The sequence below is a fragment of the Trachurus japonicus genome, chromosome 14, assembly GCF_045865225.1.
Source record: "Trachurus japonicus isolate A0001 chromosome 14, Traja_1.0".
NCBI lineage: Eukaryota > Metazoa > Chordata > Actinopteri > Carangiformes > Carangidae > Trachurus > Trachurus japonicus.
In genome coordinates this window covers 31475050-31495673 of record NC_140920.1, presented here as the reverse complement: position 1 = coordinate 31495673, position 20624 = coordinate 31475050, and the positions used below count along the sequence as shown (strand labels likewise).

The 20624-nt window shown below is 45.3% G+C and overlaps 3 protein-coding genes across 3 annotated transcripts; all 3 read left to right on the top strand.

The window, feature by feature from the left end:
* Window positions 1-6688: 6688 nt before the first annotated feature.
* or70b1 (olfactory receptor, family 70, subfamily B, member 1) lies at window positions 6689-7642 on the top strand. The gene has a single exon (XM_085796933.1). The coding sequence runs from the start codon at window positions 6701-6703 to the stop codon at window positions 7640-7642; it is 942 nt and encodes a 313-aa protein (XP_085653059.1). The 5' UTR covers window positions 6689-6700.
* A 2292-nt stretch (window positions 7643-9934) lies between these two features.
* Window positions 9935-10897, top strand: LOC146975074 (olfactory receptor 52N5-like). The gene has a single exon (XM_085796932.1). The coding sequence runs from the start codon at window positions 9950-9952 to the stop codon at window positions 10895-10897; it is 948 nt and encodes a 315-aa protein (XP_085653058.1). The 5' UTR covers window positions 9935-9949.
* Window positions 10898-14770: 3873 nt separating this feature from the next.
* LOC146975073 (olfactory receptor 1500-like) lies at window positions 14771-15724 on the top strand. The gene has a single exon (XM_085796931.1). The coding sequence runs from the start codon at window positions 14771-14773 to the stop codon at window positions 15722-15724; it is 954 nt and encodes a 317-aa protein (XP_085653057.1).
* The last annotated feature ends 4900 nt before the right edge of the window (window positions 15725-20624 follow it).

Here is a 20624-nt window from a genome sequence, read left to right as displayed (position 1 = left end):
AAAATACTGTAGCCTACTGTCCATTAAACAATTAGGGAGGAAAACGACACACAGGCCTAGTGCCCTAGTCACCATCACAGTCCAGCTCAGTCACAGTTTTTGTATTTCGATCCTGGTTGGTTGGTTGGTTGTTGCTGTTTTTTTAGACGGACAAGCAAACTTAATCATCATTTAATTTATTTTATTTTGAAAATCGACCGGATTCTCTCGCCTTTTCTGTGCCCGACTTCCTGTCTGGTACAATCTCGTTCTATCCAGCTTCACAAATGGCACTCGTATTTTTTTCATTCAGCACACTCAGCTGTTGTTTCAAGCAGCTCTGTCACATGATCAGCGACTAGTCGACGTCAAGTTCAAAACGTCATTGTGGAGCAGTAAAGTCGACTAGTCGACTAGTCTGTGCAACCTCTAGTAGGGATAAGTACCTAATTCTGTGCTTTCATTGGTACCAACCGAATTCCCACAGAAATCCCAATTATCTTCGCATTAGATCAAATGGTACCATATTTTGGTACCTGAACGCACCCATGTGACTGTGAGATAGTGGAGGAATTCTGGCTGACATGCAGTACATTGCCCCTCCTTACCTTGCTCTATATGCCCAACTGGACGTGTGTACAAATGACTTGGGTCGGGTTGGACCTCGGGTTTCCTCTCTTTTTGGGCCAAGAATTAATGCCAGTGAGTTGGTATGTGTTGGGTCCAGACTTCAGCACCAGTGGGTGGAGTCTTAAATTTTGGGCCTGTTTAGAACTCTACTGTCTGTGAACAGCCCCCCTTTTTCCAAACAAAATAACTTCAATTACCACACATGCACACAAAAAAAGAACCGAAAACAGGTACCGTTGCATACCAGTACTGGTTTCCAGGAACCGGGTAACAGAACTTTATTGGTTCTGTTATTGTTGTGCAAGGTTCCCATCTCTAGGTCACCTCTACGTTCCCATTAACTATAATGAAGACAGAAAACTGTACATGGCCCCTTATTTGATATTCTACTTTGCAAATTCAAATTCATGATAAATTTGCAGTTAAACAAATTGTTAAAAATCAACTCACTTCTGACCCCAGGGGCAGTTGCCCTCTTTGCCCGCTCGTAATCTAGTCTCGTCTGGATGCCTAATGGTGCAAAACACCTACAGTAGGGTAACAACCAAAGAGAATCCATCCAGATTTTCTGTACCTTTGTCTTCACTCTCTGGGTCAAAGTTTGTGCTAGTCTAAAAAGTTAACGAAAAGAAAAACTTGACTTAAATGTGAAATTAAAAAAGTTTTAGGAGATTCATGATGCAAAAGTTGTTTGATCATTAGAGGCCTGATGTTGTTTGAATTCCTAAAACCCTCTGGGGTGACCAAACCTGTACAAACTGTTGTTGGCTGATGCTGCATGGAGGTTGGGTCAGCTGAGGCTTTGCTGCAGAACTTCTTCTGCCTCTAGGTACTAATTAACAACGCATCACTGTAACAACAGCAAACAACAAAAACATTGGTGATACAGTGAGGTCATGTTTTCATGATATTACTCAGCAGCGGGGGGGTGATTCATGAGTGAAGCTATCATTATACCAACTTATGTCCTGTTATCCCAAAGTTGTTGTTTTTTTCCTGTTTCCCTGTTGTGAACACACAACAGTGATTTTCAACTATGTGAGTCATTTCATCACCTTCTGTTACAGACCTTTATGATAAACACAGTAACCTTGAGGTCCTTTCTTACAGGCTTCTGGCTTACTCAGACAAATGATTTACCTTTCACCCATCCCCATACAATAAAACTGCAGCACCTGCACCACTAAAGGATTACAAAATTTTTAAATGTGCACCAAAAACTCCATCCCTTTGCTGCCATTGGTTGGGCCCAAAAAACAAACAAAGATAGGTCTGGGAACATGAATGAGGTTTAATAAAGTGAAAGAGTCAACCATGTTCAAGCAGAAGTAAGCGGAATGTTTGTGTTAATATAAGTCTTAAATAGTTATATCTTCCGACGGCAATCACTTACATAGAGTGTTTGGTCTGAAACACGGGTCTGTCAGTCACTCTGCTCTGCTGTAAGCCGAGGAGAAAACTTTCCTTGTATCCTACAACCTTTATCCAATGAGGAGAGAGAATGGCATAAAGGGGCGGTCCTCTCTGTGTGTGCAGCCAAGGGATGCGCGTGAATGTGGTGATGTAGGGACGAGGGCGGGGACTGTACCAGCCGCAGCCTCTCTATACCAGCCGCAGCCTGCATCCCCCCCCCCCCCCACCCTTTCCCCTGCTGCTAGACCGGCCTCCCCTCCCTTCCCATGGACCAGTCTACCACTCAGTCCTCCCATCGAGCTCCCCCCCCCCCCCTCACCAGAGGCTGCCTTCATCAACTCCTGCTAACATTTCCATATTTCGCACATTCTGTGACATAAACTGTAACCTGTTTTCTTGTCTGTAACAACATCTATTGTACGTCTGTCCGTCCTGGGTGAGGGATCCCTCCTCTGTTGCTCACCCTGAGGTTTCTCCGATTTTTCCCTGTTAGAAGGGTTTCCATGAAGTTTTTCCTCAGTCGATGTGAGGGTCTAAGGACAGAGGATGTTGTTACGATGCCATGTAAAGCCCTTTGAGACAAACTGTTTGTAAAAACGGGCTATACAAATAAAATTGCCTTGCCTTGCCTCCTCTGGCAGACAGGAGCACGCAGGATGTAAAGAGTGGTCATGCAAGAAGAAAGACATAAGAGACATATTCAAGACAGTCAGGTGTGACAGGCCATGATGTCAGAGAAAATACTGTGGACAGGCCCAGGAATAGATCTGATACAGTCAGTGATACAGATGTTGCTAGCAGAGCAACAGGTGGTCACTATTCAAGGTACTGACCTGACCATTAGGGGCAATTTGGGGATCCGTGTCTTGCTGAAGGACACTTTACCACTTGGCCAGGTGGAGGTGGGGACTTAACTGTCAAACCTACAATTTATGATCAGTGACAACAGTAATTGTTTGCTATCTTGCCACATTTTGGTGGCGGGGGTTTTGTACTGTAACAACTTTGGGCACTAATCAATCATCATACCAGGGTTTCAGTGCTTTCCTGTTAGGGCAGCCGCCTTAACAAGAAAGAGCTGCCGCCTAAACTATCGTCTCAAAAAAACAAATGTAGCGATTTTCGCCACCGCCCCGGCTGCCACAGTTGCTGCATGCGTCAGCCAAAGAAGATGGTTCGTGTGCTTTTTATGACAAAGACGATTAGCTCTCTAGGCTTTTTTTTAATCATCAATCTGAGCAGTAGACTCAACAAATACTTTTTTTTAATCCATAATCTTGCTTTCTCATACTCACGCTCTACTGACCTCCCGCTCACACACTCTGACCTCTCGCTCGGCAGTGGGCGGGGCCCTTGGCAAGTTGGCAACCAAGGGCTTGGTTGCCATGGGCCCTTGGTTGCCATGGGCCCTTGGTTGCCATGGGCCCCTGGGCACGTGCCCAGTGTGCCCCAATTATAATCCGGCCTTGACTTCTGACTCATTTCACCAGAGCAAGTCACAAATAAAAATAAAAACTAATGAAAATTTCGAAGCTATAATAACCTTGGTTCCAGTAGACACCATTAGATCAACACAGTCTCACCCCTTTGCGTCAAACGGTTGACGCTTGGTCAAGGCCCCTTACGTCAATATACTGACGTGGAGGGGGTACCCTCGAGGTCGTTTCTCGACGAATAGGGCCACTCATAGACTTGAATGCAAATCCCTCATCGTCGGATTTTGACGAAGGGGGGCGGGACCGTTTCTCCCTCACTCCCAGTGCGTCAACAGCCTGACGAACGGTCACTGTCCCTCCTCGTCACATGCCTGACTCATTAGGTGCCCGTTTTTCGTCAGGTTTTGACGTGCTCGGCTTTCAGTTGATTCCAATGCAGTTCCCTTCGCGGCGATATGTTGTCTATTTCGGCTTTTCTGACTAAGAGGGTCTCTCAAGCTTTAAGTCTGACAGACTCTGAGTCTGAAAAGCCGAAATAGACAAAACACATTTCCAAAAGTCGTACAGTTCTGATTTCGTAATATATGGTTCGGGGGCCCAAGACGAACGCGTAGATGTGTGTTTGGTCCTGATCGAGCCATTACTTTTCGAGAGGCGGGGCTTCAAACAGTCGCATTCCTCTGTATCCTTGAGGCCGCCGTTTCCATAGAAACCGACCAAATCACTTGAAACTTGGCCTGTGGACTCATGGTGAGGCCCTTATCCATCACCCCGAGACCCAACTCTGTGGGAGCATGGGAAAGCCAAGTGGCCCCCCCGGGCCCCCTGGGGCCCCTAGAGCAACGGGACCAAAATATTCTGATAGAGGACTCTCTGATATACAACCTATTAATATTTCATGATGATAACTTAAAGCGTGTATGTTTTATTGAGAAAAAGCAGGAATGGCTGGATTCACTTTGATGTTTGACCCCTGTGACCTTTGACACTTACCAATTGGCTTTATGCACAGCTCCCCTACTTCCTGATCGTACACCAGCTCCTTTAGCTAAAAATTCAGCCTGATAGGCCAAAGCATCTGGAAGCTATTAAAGAATTGCATTTCTCCTTTAATATGAGGTCAGAGAAAGGAGCATTGCTTTTTGGCTATTTGTGACCCTTCTGAATGTCACAGAGCTCTGAATCTTTGCACACACAATCTACTAGACATTCTGGACAACCTATCAAAATCTCAGCTTCCCGCATCAAAGTCTTGGTGTTTTATTCAAGGAAACGGGGTCAAAAAGGTCACAAATCAGTGACCTTTGACACTTGTGAAGGTCGCACAGGTTTGAAATTGCACATGGTGGATGGCCTTAGGCCCCCGGACAAATGCATGAAACTTTCAGCCTTATAACCCCAAGGATGTAGACGTTATTAGACAAAAGGCTTCTAAATCTAGGCTTTGAAGGCCGAGAAACGAGCCTGGACGGTCAGCTGTGACCCTTCTGGACGTCCGACAGGTCTGAAATTCTACAGAAACTTTGTCCCTAGTGCTCTGAACAAAATCAAATCAAAATCTCAGCTTCCCGCATCAAAGTCTTAGTGATTTATTCAAGGAAACAGGGTCAAAAAGGTTAAATTTAACACTAATCAGTGACCTCTGACCCTTGAATTCATAATAATGTTTTTCAGATAAAAAATAAAATGTCACTCATTGAATTAAAAATTACAATAAATATGATGTGATGTGGACCAGAAAGATGCTGGTGAAAATTATGAAAAAAAAGAAAAAAAGAAAGAAGTCAAGCCAACTTTTATGCACTTTATTGTTGAATTTTAACAATATAGCACCCTTTTTTTATTCAATGTTGAAAACAAAAAAGATGTTAAGACCTTTTAGTTACTAAGAAAATAATATAAGCTCAATTTGTTTTATTTTTTCATTTGCTGGTAACAGCAAGCTCAACCAATCAGACACGTCGCTGATAAATATGAGGATTATGGGTAATGTAGTGCTTCTCCGTGATATGACATCGGAAACAAAGCGTGTTTTCTTAAAATAAAGTTGATATTACAAAGGGCTTATGGACTCAGCAGAAGCACATAATATTGTTACGCAGTCTTCCTTGGATGGTTACAGCGTTATGGCTAATAATCAGATCTTTCTTCAGAATATTGATTAAACAGAGCAGCTTTTTGAACGCGGAAGTGGTCTTCACCTGTAGAATCCACAACCCCCCCCCCTCCTGGTCTGACGCAGCTTCCGACAAGGACGTAATTTATTTATTTATTTATTGATTGATTATTCTGCACCAAACACCATGATCACTAAATAAATAAATAAATAAATAAATAAATAAATAAATAAATAACTAACCGAAAGGACGTCCTTGCCGAAAGCTACGTCAGACACAGCAGCATCAGGTTCAATAAAGATTTAAGGAAAAGTTAAAAAAAAAAAAAAAAAAAAGTTATTCTCTGCTCACAGCGTCCGTCAGTGCCGCAGCCGGGTCGGCTGGATCACTTGCTCTGAGCGTCACATATCGCCGCGAAGGGAACTGCATTGGAATCAACTGAAAGCCGAGCGCGTCAAAACCTGACGAAAAACGGGCACCTAATGAGTCAGGCATGTGACGAGGAGGGACAGTGACCGTTCGTCAGGCTGTTGACGCACTGGGAGTGAGGGAGAAACGGTCCCGCCCCCCTTCGTCAAAATCCGACGATGAGGGATTTGCATTCAAGTCTATGAGTGGCCCTATTCGTCGAGAAACGACCTCGAGGGTACCCCCTCCACGTCAGTATATTGACGTAAGGGGCCTTGACCAAGCATCAACCGTTTGACGCAAAGGGGTGAGACTGTGTTGATTAGATCCTATAGGGCAGTACCCTCCCTTATCTGGGCAGCTGGAAGTTTGGAACTTTATCATTTGGACAAACTGATCAGCCGATCAATGTGATCACAGCCAACCTTCATTAGTCAGCTAAGCCGCATTGCCAAACTCTGTCTCTATGCGTTGCCAGACTCTTGCCTCCATGGCAACCTACTTGATGTCTTCATGTCTTTGCATCATGTGTCACCTCCCAAGAGACTAGATCTGTTCACAAAAGCTGTGGCATGTCGTGGTCTTCTGGAAGACGCTCACTGATCACTGATCTGTCAGCCAGGTAATGGTTTTGGACATAATTCTCATTCTCATTGAATTATGCATAGGCCTATGACAAATTGGCATTAAACCTGTTATCTCTTTTGTTTCAGATTGATGGAAAACTACACACTCAATAGTTTAACCCTTCAGCTGGAGGGGCTGAAAGTCACACAGGTTTCTGTGTATCCTGTCTTTCTCTTTTTCTTTTTGTCTTACCTACTTATTATATTAATCAATGTTGGCATTGTTGTCCTGGTTTTCATTGACAAGAGCCTTCACCAGCCAATGTATCTCCTGTTTTGCAACCTGCCAGTAAATGACATTGTAGGGAATTCGATCATGGTTCCCCGGCTGCTGTCAGATATCTTGCTGCCTCCCTCTGAACGTCTCATCAGTTACTATGAGTGTGTGGTCCAGGCTTTTACCACACACATGTTCGGCACAACTTCACACACTGTGCTCATGATTATGGCTTTTGATAGATATGTAGCCATCTGTAATCCGCTGCGTTATACCTCCATAATGACCAACAAGATGGTGATCAAGCTGACAGTTTCTGCCTGGGGAGTGGCCTTTGTTCTGGTCGGGATTCTGCTGGGTCTGACCATAAGACTGAACCGATGCAGGACCATGATCACAAACCCCTTCTGTGACAATGCCTCCCTGTTCAAACTGTCCTGTGAGAGTGTGTTCATTAATAATGTCTATGGCCTCACTTTCACTGTGGTCCTGTTCACAGCCTCTATAGGCAGCATGGTTCTCACTTATACTAAGATAAGTGTGGTCTGTCTGACCAGCAAGAGTAAGTCTCTGAACAGTAAAGCCTTAAAGACTTGCAGCACTCATCTCTTTGTATATCTAATCATGTTCTTGTGTGGAATGCTCATTATTATTCTGCATCGCTTCCCTCAGTACTCAGACTACAGGAAACTTTCTGCCATTTTGTTTCATATCATCCCTGGCAGCCTCAACCCCATCATTTATGGGGTTCAGTCGAAAGAGATAAAAAAGTTTCTCTCAAATCTGTTCCAGTCCAGCAAGGTTTCATCATCATAACATCAATTCAAATGTTTTTTCTGCAATTTTGCATACTTACTTTTCATTAACAATTTTATTTCATTAGCACTTTAATAGGGACATTGCAATTTAAAATGTTCCCAATACAAAACAAAAAACTGATGTGTTGCGTAAAAGTAATACAGTAGCTGCTGCAAATTTTCAACACTTAAGTCACATGTGCAATTTTCTGAATTGTTACAGTGGTGGAGCTCTGTTCTGTGTCTGCATGTTCCTGTATAGATATGGCTACAGAGATTAAATAATAAACAATTTTCCCTTTATCTTATTGTCATTATTATTGTTGATATTTCATAGTTTTCACCAGGATCCTACATTAAGATTTACTTGTATTAATATTTCAGGAAGAACATTAAAGATGCCCTGTTTCAAAATACTAAAAAAAAAAAAAAAAAGAAATCTGAGTACAGACAACATACAGAGTCCCGATGGACATGCCAGCAAGAATCTAAAGATTATATCTTTAAGATCTGATGGCACAGAGATAGAGATGAAGATGACTGTCATTTCCACTCTAAAATAACAGCAGGGGGAAGTCAACAAATACAATTACAGTACAATATATAAACTTAAACTGTCCTTTACATCATCTGGGCTTCAGATGTGGACAGACCTCCGCAGAGCCCAAAAGACAGTAAGTCAAGGAAAAAATCTTTGTTCCAAGTCTAGCAAAGGAGCAGAGGATTCACAATGAAATGTGGTATGCACAAAAATACTTGTATCCTGAGTTTAAGGACATCTGGCACTGCCCAAAGAAGTCGGACAGTTTTTTTACAGTGTACACAATGTCTGTACAGGAGGACCCAGGTTATGTTCTCCTATTGGGGACAGCTTCCTGTTTGATGGATTCTCTTATAAAGCCAAACACCTATGTCAGGGGTCAAGTAAACACAGCCACCTTTATTTACTCAACTGTTTCCACATAAGCCGCGTTTCCACTGCAGGAGTTCCTGGTAAAAGGAGGGGGTAGGAACTTCTACAGGAACCGTCCTCTCACTCGGCCCTCTCGGTGGCCGTGTCTCCACTGCAGACAGGACTCACCGGGCTCTTATGGCGACGTGCAACAGTTTCGATCATTGCGTGGTCGTTGTGCAGCGTTTTTTTTGTTTTTTGTACTGCTCTTGTTGTTGTTGTTTTTTCTGTCAGTATAGTCGCTTTCTTAAAAAAAAAAAAAAATGCCGTCTTGATCATCACGTAATCCCGCGATCGCCTATTTACCACTCTTTTTTTTTTACCAGGCCTACTGCTACTCTAGTCTTTTACTGAGTTATTCTCTCTTTTTCCGGCTGTTTTTAGTAACGTTGGGTTATAAAAATGCATCTTATTTGGGGCTTTCTCTTCTCCTATGATCCTGCTTTGAGTCTGACCAATCAGCACAGAGTAAAATCTCAAGCCCCACCAGGACTTCTTCAGGGCCGATCCGAGTACCTACCCCCAGGCAGGGACTCCATTCGGCCCTGTAAAAGTTCCTGTAAACGGCCCTGTGGGGGAGGTTCCTGCAGTGGAGACACGCCCCGTAAAATTACCCCCAAGTTCCTGCAGTGGAAACGCGCCTATACTCTGTTTCCTCACTGTCTCCATAGTGTATGCTGGAGCAATTCACTCACATTCAACAGTCCGACAGCGACTGTCCCCAGATTCTGCGTTGTCCATTCATTTCTGATAATGGACACCTCGTCGGGCATTATCCCTTACATAATATAATGTGTTGTAGGATGTATAACAAATAATGCTGTGACGTTACGTATAAATACACATAGGCAAAACATGTTTATGTCACAATCATGACCATAGACGGTATGACCATGAACCTGTAAGAGAGACCCACGTAAGATGCAGGGCAACAGGTTGCCAAGCAACATTTGGCCTGTGCAGCTCACAGCCACAGAGGCACTGAATAAAAGACTGTGCTGCTTCATGTCTGGTCTGGGATGGAGGGCGGCTCGTGCTGCATGAGGTGTTGCTGGCAAACAAAGCTGTGTCATACCCTGTGATTTGAATATGACTGATGCCTAAACTCTTTTTCTGAAACCAAACAACTTTTATAAGTTATTCTTCTTAATAATGCAGTAAAATAACTGTGACAAAATAACTCTGATGTCCTTTTAAAGTCCTTAAATGAAACAATGAGAAGTTATAATCAGCCAAAATAATTTTGACTGTTGTCAAGTCATGAGTTTTTTCTGATTTGTGGCATCATGAAATAATGTTGTTGCTTGTGTGTAACTAGAGCTGTGTAACAGGTCCTAGCAGCTCTCATCATCACTGTTTTTTTACAGTTCAATTATGGAAAATCAGACTTTTATTACAGATGTCTTAATTTTGGAGGGGTTAAAAGTCACCCCTCAGTCTTCCAGCCCTGCATTCATCCTCCTCCTGTTCATGTACACCTTCATCATGGTGTCCAACCTGGGCCTGGTGGTCCTGATCTTCAGCAGCAGGACCCTCCACCAGCCCATGTACCTGCTGTACTGCAACATGAGTATTAATGATGCATTTGGAGCCACAATAATTATCCCTCACGTCCTCAAGGATCTGCTATCGTCAAGCTCGGAGCGGTACATCCACTACATCAGCTGTGTCACTCAGGCCTTCTGTGTTCACCTCTATGGAAGCACTTCCCATACCGTGCTTATGATCATGGCCTTTGACCGATATATGGCAATCTGCAACCCACTGCGTTATGCCACCATCATGACCAACAGGATGGTGCTGAACCTCTCGCTTGCTGCCTGGATGGTGGCTCTATTCATGGTGACGATCCTGTTGGGCCTCACTATCCGCCTGTCCCGCTGCAGGTCGGTCATATCCCATCCGTTCTGTGACAATGCTTCCTTGTTCAAGCTCTCCTGTGAGAGCGTCCTCATCAACCAGATCTATGGCCTCGGCTACACCGTGGTGCTGCTGGGATTCTCCCTTGGCAGCGTCACGCTCACCTACTTGAAGATCGCTGCTGTGTGTCTGCGCAGTAAAAACAAGGCGCTGAACAGCAAAGCGCTGCAGACCTGTGCCACACACTTGACTGTGTATGTCCTCCTGGTTTTGTCAGCCTTCATCATTGTCATCCTGCACCGTTTCCCTCTGATGTCGGACCACAGGAAAGTGGCGGCCATTCTAGGCGAAGTGATTCTTCCTGCTCTGAACGCTGTGATCTACGGGCTGCAGATCAAAGAGATCAGACACAGAATTATGGCCATGTTTCAAAATAAAGCTGTATTGATGCTTTTCAAATGATGCATTGTTAAATCAGAGTTGACCGAGATTTCCACAACCATGAAAATGAAATATTCAAACCATTTGTTTCAGTGAAACAAGATAAGAATTTCACTATAACTCACTGTGAATGGTGCTGACAGGAGGTCTGTAAATATTCATGCCTTTCGGTACAATATAAGTATTTGTATATATTATTTAAGAGCTGTTTCTTAACTGCATGCTATTTTATTTCTTAACAAGTATTAAAAGCCTTTGTTCGAACTTCCTTTCATAATATACTTACTCTAAATAACTTATTCTATTTAAAGTCATGATTACATATAAACAGACATCAACGCATGTATGAAGTTTAAACATGTCAATCTGCTCAGACATAAACTCCTGCTTTTCACAGTATTATCAATAACTGTATCATAAAACATAATATCATCAAAGTTACTGTAGAATATTGTGTTTTAATATGTTTGGATATGTTAACACTATATGTAAACCTAAAGTTGTTAAATAAATGCAGTGCAGTAGAAAGTAAAATATTCCCTACTGAAATACAGGTGTGAAGGTGGAATGTTGCATGAAATGGAAACATTTGTATTTCCTCAAAGAACAAATTCATATTTTATTTGTCAAGTATACAATCATACAGGGTACAATGTACAGTGAAATGCTTATGGTACATCTGGGATGCTTGGTGGTCAAGTGGTTAATTAACACTCCACACAGTTACTAAACACTCTTAATACAATCATCTAGCCCATGTATTTGAATACAGTTCATATAATGTATATTCATAATTCTAATATTTATATAATGAATCAGATGACAACTGTACTTTTTTAAAAACAGAATCAAACACTCCACACTGTTACTAAACACTGTTGATAAAATCATCTACAGCAGGGGTGCTCAAATTCTTCTCAGTGAAGGGCCAACAACAATGAATCGGGGTGGAGGGTCGCGGGCTAAAACTAAACATTCAAATTAAATATGCTTATAACATAGGTTAATTGTGCAAAATAAACACTCATACAAAGTAATTTTGTAATTTTAATTTTCACTGTTAAACAGGGCTCCAGACTGCCCCTAAAGGGGGCCGTTATGCCTCTAAAATTTGGGACAGTGAAAGTACATTTTTTCTTCTACTTGTGCACATGTGCAACCAGTGAATTTGCCTGTCTTTTGTTTTGTAATGCTGGTGAAACATGAAAGGGGAGACTCAAAAAATAATGTTTGTCATTACAGGTGGCAGGTCAATGTGTGTGAGTATTGTGAATAGCCTACTTGCTTTACAAATCGATTTACAAGTGTGTGTCCCTAAATTTCCTGCTTTAAGTTAGGGGCCACTGTGCTCCTAGTGAAAAATGTTAGTCTGGAGCCCTGACTGTTACTGTAAAGCAAAGCAAAGTTACTGCTACTGGTACTATGGTTAAGAAGGGCATTGTCTGCTACGTGTGTCGTCCCCAGAAAAGCAGAGCAGCATGTGAATTTGTTGCCGTTGCCCAGTCAACTAATGCCCAGTCTCCCTGCTCCTCTCACCCACACACAGCGCCCTGTGCTGGGCTGCATGTCTATGCCGAGAAGTGCCTGCTTGCCGAGATCTGCACGCCGCACAACAAATGTGGAACTGGATCATTCATTACGGGGGCGGGGATGCAGTATTCGGCACAGCAGTTTTTGGACCTGCCCAGATTTGCATCCCCTGGCTGTTTTAGCCAATTACACTACTTGCTACATGTATGAAATGCATGTTCATATGTATAAACACCTAAACCGTACAATGTGCGTAACCCCAGCAGAGCAGGCACTTCTCGGCATGTGTTGAAAAGTGCCTGCTTGCCGAGATCTGCATGTCGCTCGTGGAATGCCAGGGGATGCAAATCTCGGTAGGTCCAAAAGAAGCTGTGCCGAATACTGCATCCCCCATGTGTTTCACTGCAGATACCTGGTGGTCAAATGGGGTTATGCACATTGTATTTAGGGGTGTTTATGCATATGAACATGAATTGCGTAGCAGTGTATTTGGCTAAAACAGCCAGGGGATGCAAATCTTGGCAGGTCCAAAAACTGCTGTGCCGAATACTGCATCCGTCCCCGTAATGAATGATCCAGTTCCACATTTGTTGTGCGGCGTGCAGATCTCGGCAAGCAGGCACTTCTCGGCATAACACCGGCCAGCCTCCCCTCCAGAGCTTGCCGTAACTCTGGAGAAAGTTCTAAAGCTCCTGGCAAAGGTGATGGCAACGGCACGGTACCAACTGCGGCAGCTGTCACATTACCAGCAATGATGTCGACGGGGGCAACAGCCCCGTTGGCAACGTTGCCATCGTCATTGCCACTACTGCTACCACTACCAGTGCCGTTGCCGTCACCTTTCCCGGTGCTAAAGCTCTTTGGAGCTCGGAGAGGCTGGACACAGTCAAAATAACTTCTGTGTTTACTTCCGGTTTCTTCTTCTATGAACACTCCCAGCACGTTAACAACAACACTGGTGACAGACTCCACCTAGTGGTTGGAGTCATACATGCAACATACATCACAGTGGGAAAATAATAGAAATTTCAAAAATTAAAAATTAAAGCATGGGCAGAGGGCCCAAAAAATTGGGCAGCCCTGATCTACAGCCTTGTTTCTCAAATGGGGGTACGCATACCTCCATTGTATTATTTTCAGATGATGTTATCTTGTGAAGCATTGAAGTAACTATGTTCTAAAGGTAAAGTGCCAAAAAACACACTAAGGACTGGAGAACAGTCTTGTCCCCAGTGTTAGTCTGTACTTCCAGGGGAAGTAGACTCTACTTAGACCCTAAGAACCAGAGAACAGTGCAGACCTGAGAAACATCAGTTTTAAGGTGACATCACCCATAGCGGGGAGTTACAAAAGGAAGTTAAGCGTGAACTTAAACTTGCCAAAATGTGATACAAAAATAAGGTGCAATCCCAGCTCACTTCAGGTAACTCTAGACCTACATGGGAGGGAGTCACATCAATTATGGGCATACAATCAAATGGGAGCCCTATTTCCCTCGCCTGTCAGACAATGAGCTCACGAGGGATTAAAATAGTTTTCATAATCGTTTTAATATTGATGATTTCAATGATGAACTATCAGCATACAGATAAACAAATAGTGAAAGTAAAACTGTAACATAAGATAAAGGGTACATAAAGGATAAAGACAACAGAACAAGCTAAGAAAAGCATTAACCTGTAGATGCCAATGAATGACATCATGATATTTCAGAGGTAAAGTTTCACCATTGATATGTTAGGCTTTCTCTGTGATCAGGGGATTTGGAGAGCATGGCTGATGCTGAGTCAGCTGACCTGTCAGCATGTGACACGCAGCTCATGGTCACCATATAAAAGTATGAGCTGTTGGCTGATGTCTAGGGTGGAGGTTGGTTTGGAGGTGCACTAGGTAATTCTTAAGCACACACACACGCACGCACGCACACACACCATCGGCAGCTGGAAAATGTGTTTGAGTTCATGTGATTTTGGTCTTTTGATTTGGTTCTCTGTGTAATTATACTTAATATTACACTTTCTTTACCCCATCATATCACACAGTTCTCAGGTTAAAGCCTGCTCCCATTTAATCAAATCTTTGACTTTTATCATGTCGAAAAGTTGAAAAAGTCCCCAAGTGTTTCTGAACTTGTCTCTTTTCTTTTACTCTGATGCCTAAACTTAGTGCATGTGTGATTTGGAGCTCTTATTTTACAGGAGCATAAACCTGTATTTCACTGTATGTAAATAACTGGGGACACTGATACAGTATGTGACGAACTATATTGTATTTATCATAGGTCCGTCAAACCTGTTGGACATTTAGTTTTTTCACAAGATCACAGATGTTTGCAGCTGTATCTTTTCCTAATCCATTGCATGTATGCAGTTTTATACAGATATGGGAAACCAGACTATCAGAGATGACATGCTGCTCATAGAGGGATTAAAGGTCTCTTCCCAGTTCTTCTTTCCGACCTTCATCCTCATCCTCCTCATCTACACCTTCACCATAACATCCGACGTCTGTCTGGTGGTCCTGATCCTCAGCAACAGGAGCCTCCACCAGTCAATGTACCTGCTGCTCTGCAACCTGAATATAAATGATTTGATCGGAGCCACAGTAATTATCCCTAGTTTACTTTCTACCCACTCGGAAAATCGGTACATCCACTACATCAGCTGTGTGACTCAGGCCTTCTTCGTTCACATGTACGCAGGAGCTTCCCACACTGTACTGATGATCATGGCCTTTGACCGCTACGTGGCCATCTGCAGTCCACTGCGTTACAACACCATCATGACCAGAAGGATGGTGGTGAACCTCTCGCTTGCTGCCTGGGGAACCATCCTGGTGCTGGTGTCCATCCTGTTGGGCCTCACTATCCGCCTGTCACGCTGCAGGTCGGTCATATCCCACCCATTCTGTGACAACGCCTCGTTGTTCAAGCTCTCCTGTGAGAGCCTCCTCATCAACCAGATCTACGGCCTCGGCTACACCGCAGTGGTGCTGGGCTCCTCCATCGGCAGTGTCACGCTCACCTACCTGAAGATTGCCGCCGTGTGTCTGGGCAGTAAAAACAAGGCACTGAACAGGAAAGCGCTGCAGACCTGTGCCACACACCTGACTGTGTATGTCCTGCTGCTGGGTTCGGGTTTTATTGTTGTTATTATGCACCGTTTCCCTCAGCTAACGGACCAAAAGAAGATGGTGGCCATTCAGCGTGTCGTGGTTCTTCCAGCTCTGAATGCTGTGATCTATGGGCTGCAGATCAAAGAGATCAAGCAGAGAATTGTTGCCTTGCTCCACTGCAGCAAAGCAATTCAACAGAAATGAAACAATTCACAATCAAACTCTTAAAATCCTTTGCACACATATATTTTGATATATTATGTTATATTTAGACCTATGGAGTGAGTTCTTTGAAATGACATCACAATGACTTGTCAGGCTGTACATATTAATGACAGTCAGTGTAGCAGCCTTTTTTCAATTTGACATAAAAGTTTATAAACCTCAGCTCTTTGTGGTTTTGTTGTTGAAAATGCAGATTTTTCTCCTTGAAGTGTTCAATCATGGGTAATAGACGTTATATAATAATTAATTAATAATAATTTCTTTGTTCAGCACAGTACAACGAGTTGCTGATATAAATAATTGGTTTCTTCATATTCCGTTCCCCTGTGTCACCACACTCCTCTGCATTTCTCAGGCCCCAGTTTTTTCTTTTTCTTTGGTTCCAGCACCATGTGGAGCCACAGTAATGAATCAATGCCGAAACAAGGAGAGTATTTCAGGACTGAATATCTCTGGAAAACTTGAAAAATGATCACACCCCCTCAAATATGTTTTATTAATGGTCGTCCTGGCCTTCCATAAATGTAAATGGAAAAGTTGTGAGGCTAAATGGATAAATGGATTCCATAGACTTTTGAGAAATGAATCAATGCTGTAATATTGAGTGTCACAAACAAAACTTTAGAATGTAAGTGTGCATGTGTTAACACCACATGCAAATTGTCATCCTGCACTGTTTCCCTCAGTTCCTTCAGACCACAGGAAGATGACAACAATATATATAAATCACAGCCATTGTGTTTCTGTCAACTAAACATGCTTATATTTGAGACAATATTTTGAGGCATCTATATTTTGCTCAGCAAAGATGGGAAAATACTATCAAATTGATTGTATTAAAAGGTAATAATATTACTTCTGAAGTAAATTTAACAACACTTGCGCTGTACCATTCAAAATGACTGACCCATGGAAAGAGCTGGAACACGTATTTATTTAGAAGAAGTTTAGTCGATGGTGATTAAACTTCTAAATAAATGGAATACTATTTGTACTAAACTGAAGAGTCTTCAGAAAGGACCAGTTTGTTTCTTTACACTTAACTGAACAACTGAATTGTGGAGAATCTAAGCGATCAAATGATGTGTATTAAGCCAAATTTAAGTGCCATTTAACTATTGTATGCACGAATGAAGCAACTTCGAAACTGCTTAAATGGGCAATCTAGTGGGCTTTGTACATTTACAAGAACTGCACAGAAAATACGAATATGAATACATACGAATTACTTTATTAATCCACAAAGGGAAATTCATTTGTCTATCGGCTCATCGACCATTTAAAATAGAAATAGACCCCATGTATATTCGAGACTCGACTTTTATTTGAGAATTTACAAGAAATAATGCTGTGACTTAATGTGTGAATCAGTGCTGGGCACGTTACTTTGAAAAAGTAATTAGTTATAGTTACTAGTTACTTTCCCCAAAAAGTAACAGAGTTAGTAATGGTACTCCTCCACACAGACGGGCTTTTTGATGCACTGTATCACTCTGCCTCTCCCACACGCCGTTGATCTAAACAGCTGGTAGGCGGAGTGATACAATGCGACATGGAGCCTGCCTGTGTGGAGGAATACGGGTTCAGCTGCACTCGAGCGGAGCAAGTGGGACAGATTTGCCCAGTCCCCAAAATATTTTGCACTGGTTGGGTAGGCAATGATGAAAGGAGTTGGTTAAGTTTAGTAAAAAGACCAGGTAGAGGCTCGACAGGCCAGATAGAGTCCGGAAGTAGAGAGTCCAGATAAGTAGGAGGGGGTCACCTGTTGACATGCACATTTCCTTATATTGAAAGCCTTGTTGGAATGGTGGGACGATGGCATGTCGGAATAGCGATATGTCTACATGGTGGGATGTCCAATTGGTGGGATGTCGGAATGACAGCATGTAACCGGTGTGTATAGACATTGGCAAATTATGATTGAACCTGAAAGAGAAACCCCCTAAATGGGGGCGTTTTGCCTCTAAAATTTGGGACAGTGAAAGTAAATTTTTAATCTACTTGTGCACATGTGCAACCAGTGAATTTGTCTGTCTTTTGTTTTGTAACGCTGGTGAAACATGAAAGGGGAGACTCAAAAAATAATGTTAGTCATTACAGGTGGCAGGTCAATGTGTGTGAGTATTGTGAATAGACTACTCGCTTTACAAGTCGATTTACAAGTGTGTGCCCCTAAATTTCCTGCTTTAAGTTAGGGGCCACTGTGCTCCGAGTGAAAACTGTTAGTCTGGAGCCCTGACTGTTATATCTCACACAGGCTTCGCCCTCTACTGGACTCTATGGGTATATCTCTCCTCCAATCGCGTACGCGCGATGGCCCACTGAAATTTGCATGTACGTAGCCGGCCAGTATGGCGTGCCTACCTTTCCCGCCCTTTAGCGGGCTATATAAGCAGATGCACCGCCAGCTGCCCTCATTCCTTTTTACTTCAGCGTCGGCGAGTGCCCACTGTCACACTAGCTCCTAGGATGGAGTCGCCGCTTCAGGAACAACGCCTCTGCCGGCCTGCCCTAGCGGCATCATCGCCCCGGCAGACCTACATCTTCTTTGCTTCAAGCGTCTCGGGAGGAAGCGCGCCACCGCCGGGCTGGAGCAGCGACGGCAGGAGGAGGACGCCGCTCCAGCGTACACCACCTCCACGCCGCCTGATGAAGCTTCGCCGCCCAGACCCGCCTCAGCCTCTGCTGCAGACTCGCCGCCGCTACGAGACGAGGAGGATGAACTCTCCCTCTCCGACGGCTCGACGGTGTTTGGCGCCGCTTCTATCAAGCTCAACTTCCCGTAAGTCATGACGACTGCAGCGGAGTGTGTCGGGCTTCCCCTGCCCCCCCCACTGCCCCCGAAGCCGGTGAGCCGCCTCCGCGTGTGCAGGGCGAGACGGAGACTGTGTTCCCCGGTGTGCCCCCGCTCGAAGACGCTCTGGCTGTGCTCATTATCCCGCACTCAGCCGGCTGGTCAGGACACAGAAAGCCACTACCACCGCTGCTGCAGGATAAGGACACGCTGGAATATTTTGACAAGATATTCCAGCTGGGCGCGCAACTAGCAGCAGCAACAAACAACCTCGGTGTGCTGGGCGTAGCAGCGGCGGCTTCACTCCCGCGCGACGCCCCCCTTCCCCTGACACTATGGAGTATCTCGGCCGGACCATCGGTCAGATGAACAAGACAGGGAGTTGCTACTGCTGCCGGACGAGTGATGTCACTGTCGGGCGTCGGCTCTCGCCACGTCTGGCTAGGTCTCACCGCCCTCCCCAGAAGGGACCGAGAGGATCTTCTGGCTGCACCGGTCTCTTTGGCTCCCTCATTACGGTGACGCAGCGGCTAAAGAGGCTGGAGGAGGAAAAGGCGCAGCTGAGCCGTCATCTACCGCTCACTGTCGCCGCCAAGCAGAAGGGAGAGGTCAAGCTGCCCGCCGCAACGCTACGGCGAGGCGGAGAGATCGCCGCCAGCGAAGAGGCTTCTCCGCGGCGGATCCCCCAGCTGACCCACAGCCGGCCCCAGCGGGCCCGCCGCAGCAACGCCCCGCACGGGACCCCAGCGCGTCCCGTCCCGCGGCGGCTCGCAGCACGCCCAGGCCGAAGCTGTCCTGGGGCACACAGCGACCAAAGTGACAGTTAACGGGAGGGACGGCACCGGCAGACTGCCTCGCCGCCCTCCCTCATTGTTCATATGGTTCTGTATGTTTTGCTTGTGTTCACTGTTCTGTGGATGTGAAAAATGTTTTTATTAAAACATGTTACTCCACTAACAGAGCAAAAAATTCCCCCTCCCACCTCCACCATGCTCCCCGCTTGCCACGCAGCCCCGGCCGGTGTAGTCACCGCTACACCGTCGGTCAGGCTGCCGGTGGCTTGTGTTACACCGTCACATCCCCGAAGCGGGCCCGGCAAGCAAGGCCCCCCGGTCACGGTTTCACAAGCACACTCACACAACACACCCTCTACCGTCCCCGTTGTGGGAGACGCGGTAGAGCGGAGCACCGTTGTCAACCGGGTAAAAGCTACCGTTGTCCCTCTATATGAGCGCTACAACCGGCGAGGCTGCACAAGAAAACATCGCTCCCCACTGGTTGTAGCGACCACACAGTTAGCCCCGCGCGCTGCTAGCCGACACCGTGTCACTTCCACGGTGCGTCCGGCTCAGCGTGTTGACCAGCTGACGAGTGATGATTGTCACCGCCGAGCTAACGGCTACGGCGGTGACAAGCATCGTTCGCAGCAGCACGGCAGGGCTGTGTTTCCGGACAATGAGACGGCTGCCTCACGCTCGTTTAACCCACGCCGCTCCAGTGAAGCGGCCGGGCTAACACGAACTGTCTCCCCGGTAAACAGCAGTGGAGCGATGATTGTCACCGCCGAGCTAACGGCTACAGCGGTGACAAGCATCATTCGCAGCAGCACGGCAGGGCTGTGTTTCCAGACAATGAGACGGCTGCCTCATGCTCGTCTAACCCACGCCGCTCCAGTGAAGCGGCCGGGCTAACACGAACTGTCTCCCCGGTAAACAGCAGTGGAGCGGCCAACGTGTCTGACCCTGACCGCTCTGGTCCTGTGACTGTTATTTCCACGGGCGGATCTAACAGCGGCAGGGACTTCATGACGGTGAGGTGCCGGGCGGCGGTGGTGCGTTCAGGTGACACCACGCCGGCTCGGACAACAGAGATGCGTTCACGGACGGCCCCGCGAGCTCGGACAACGGGCTTGGTGCGTTCAGGGACGACTCAGCCCTTTCACAGAGGGCCCCCCATGGGCCAAACTCCCGTTTATGGTGGGTTTGGCGGTGGAGAGGGCCGAAATTGTGTACCACAGCTTTCTAGAAGCTGCTCCACAGCTGTCTGCGCGTCCTCTCACGTGTTTTTACGAAGCATGGCAGAGCA

Excerpts from the sequence above, each read along its gene's own strand:
- or70b1 (XM_085796933.1), top strand. The coding sequence starts at position 6,701 with ATGGAAAACTACACACTCAATAGTTTAACCCTTCAGCTGGAGGGGCTG.
- LOC146975074 (XM_085796932.1), top strand. The coding sequence starts at position 9,950 with ATGGAAAATCAGACTTTTATTACAGATGTCTTAATTTTGGAGGGGTTA.
- LOC146975073 (XM_085796931.1), top strand. The coding sequence starts at position 14,771 with ATGCAGTTTTATACAGATATGGGAAACCAGACTATCAGAGATGACATG.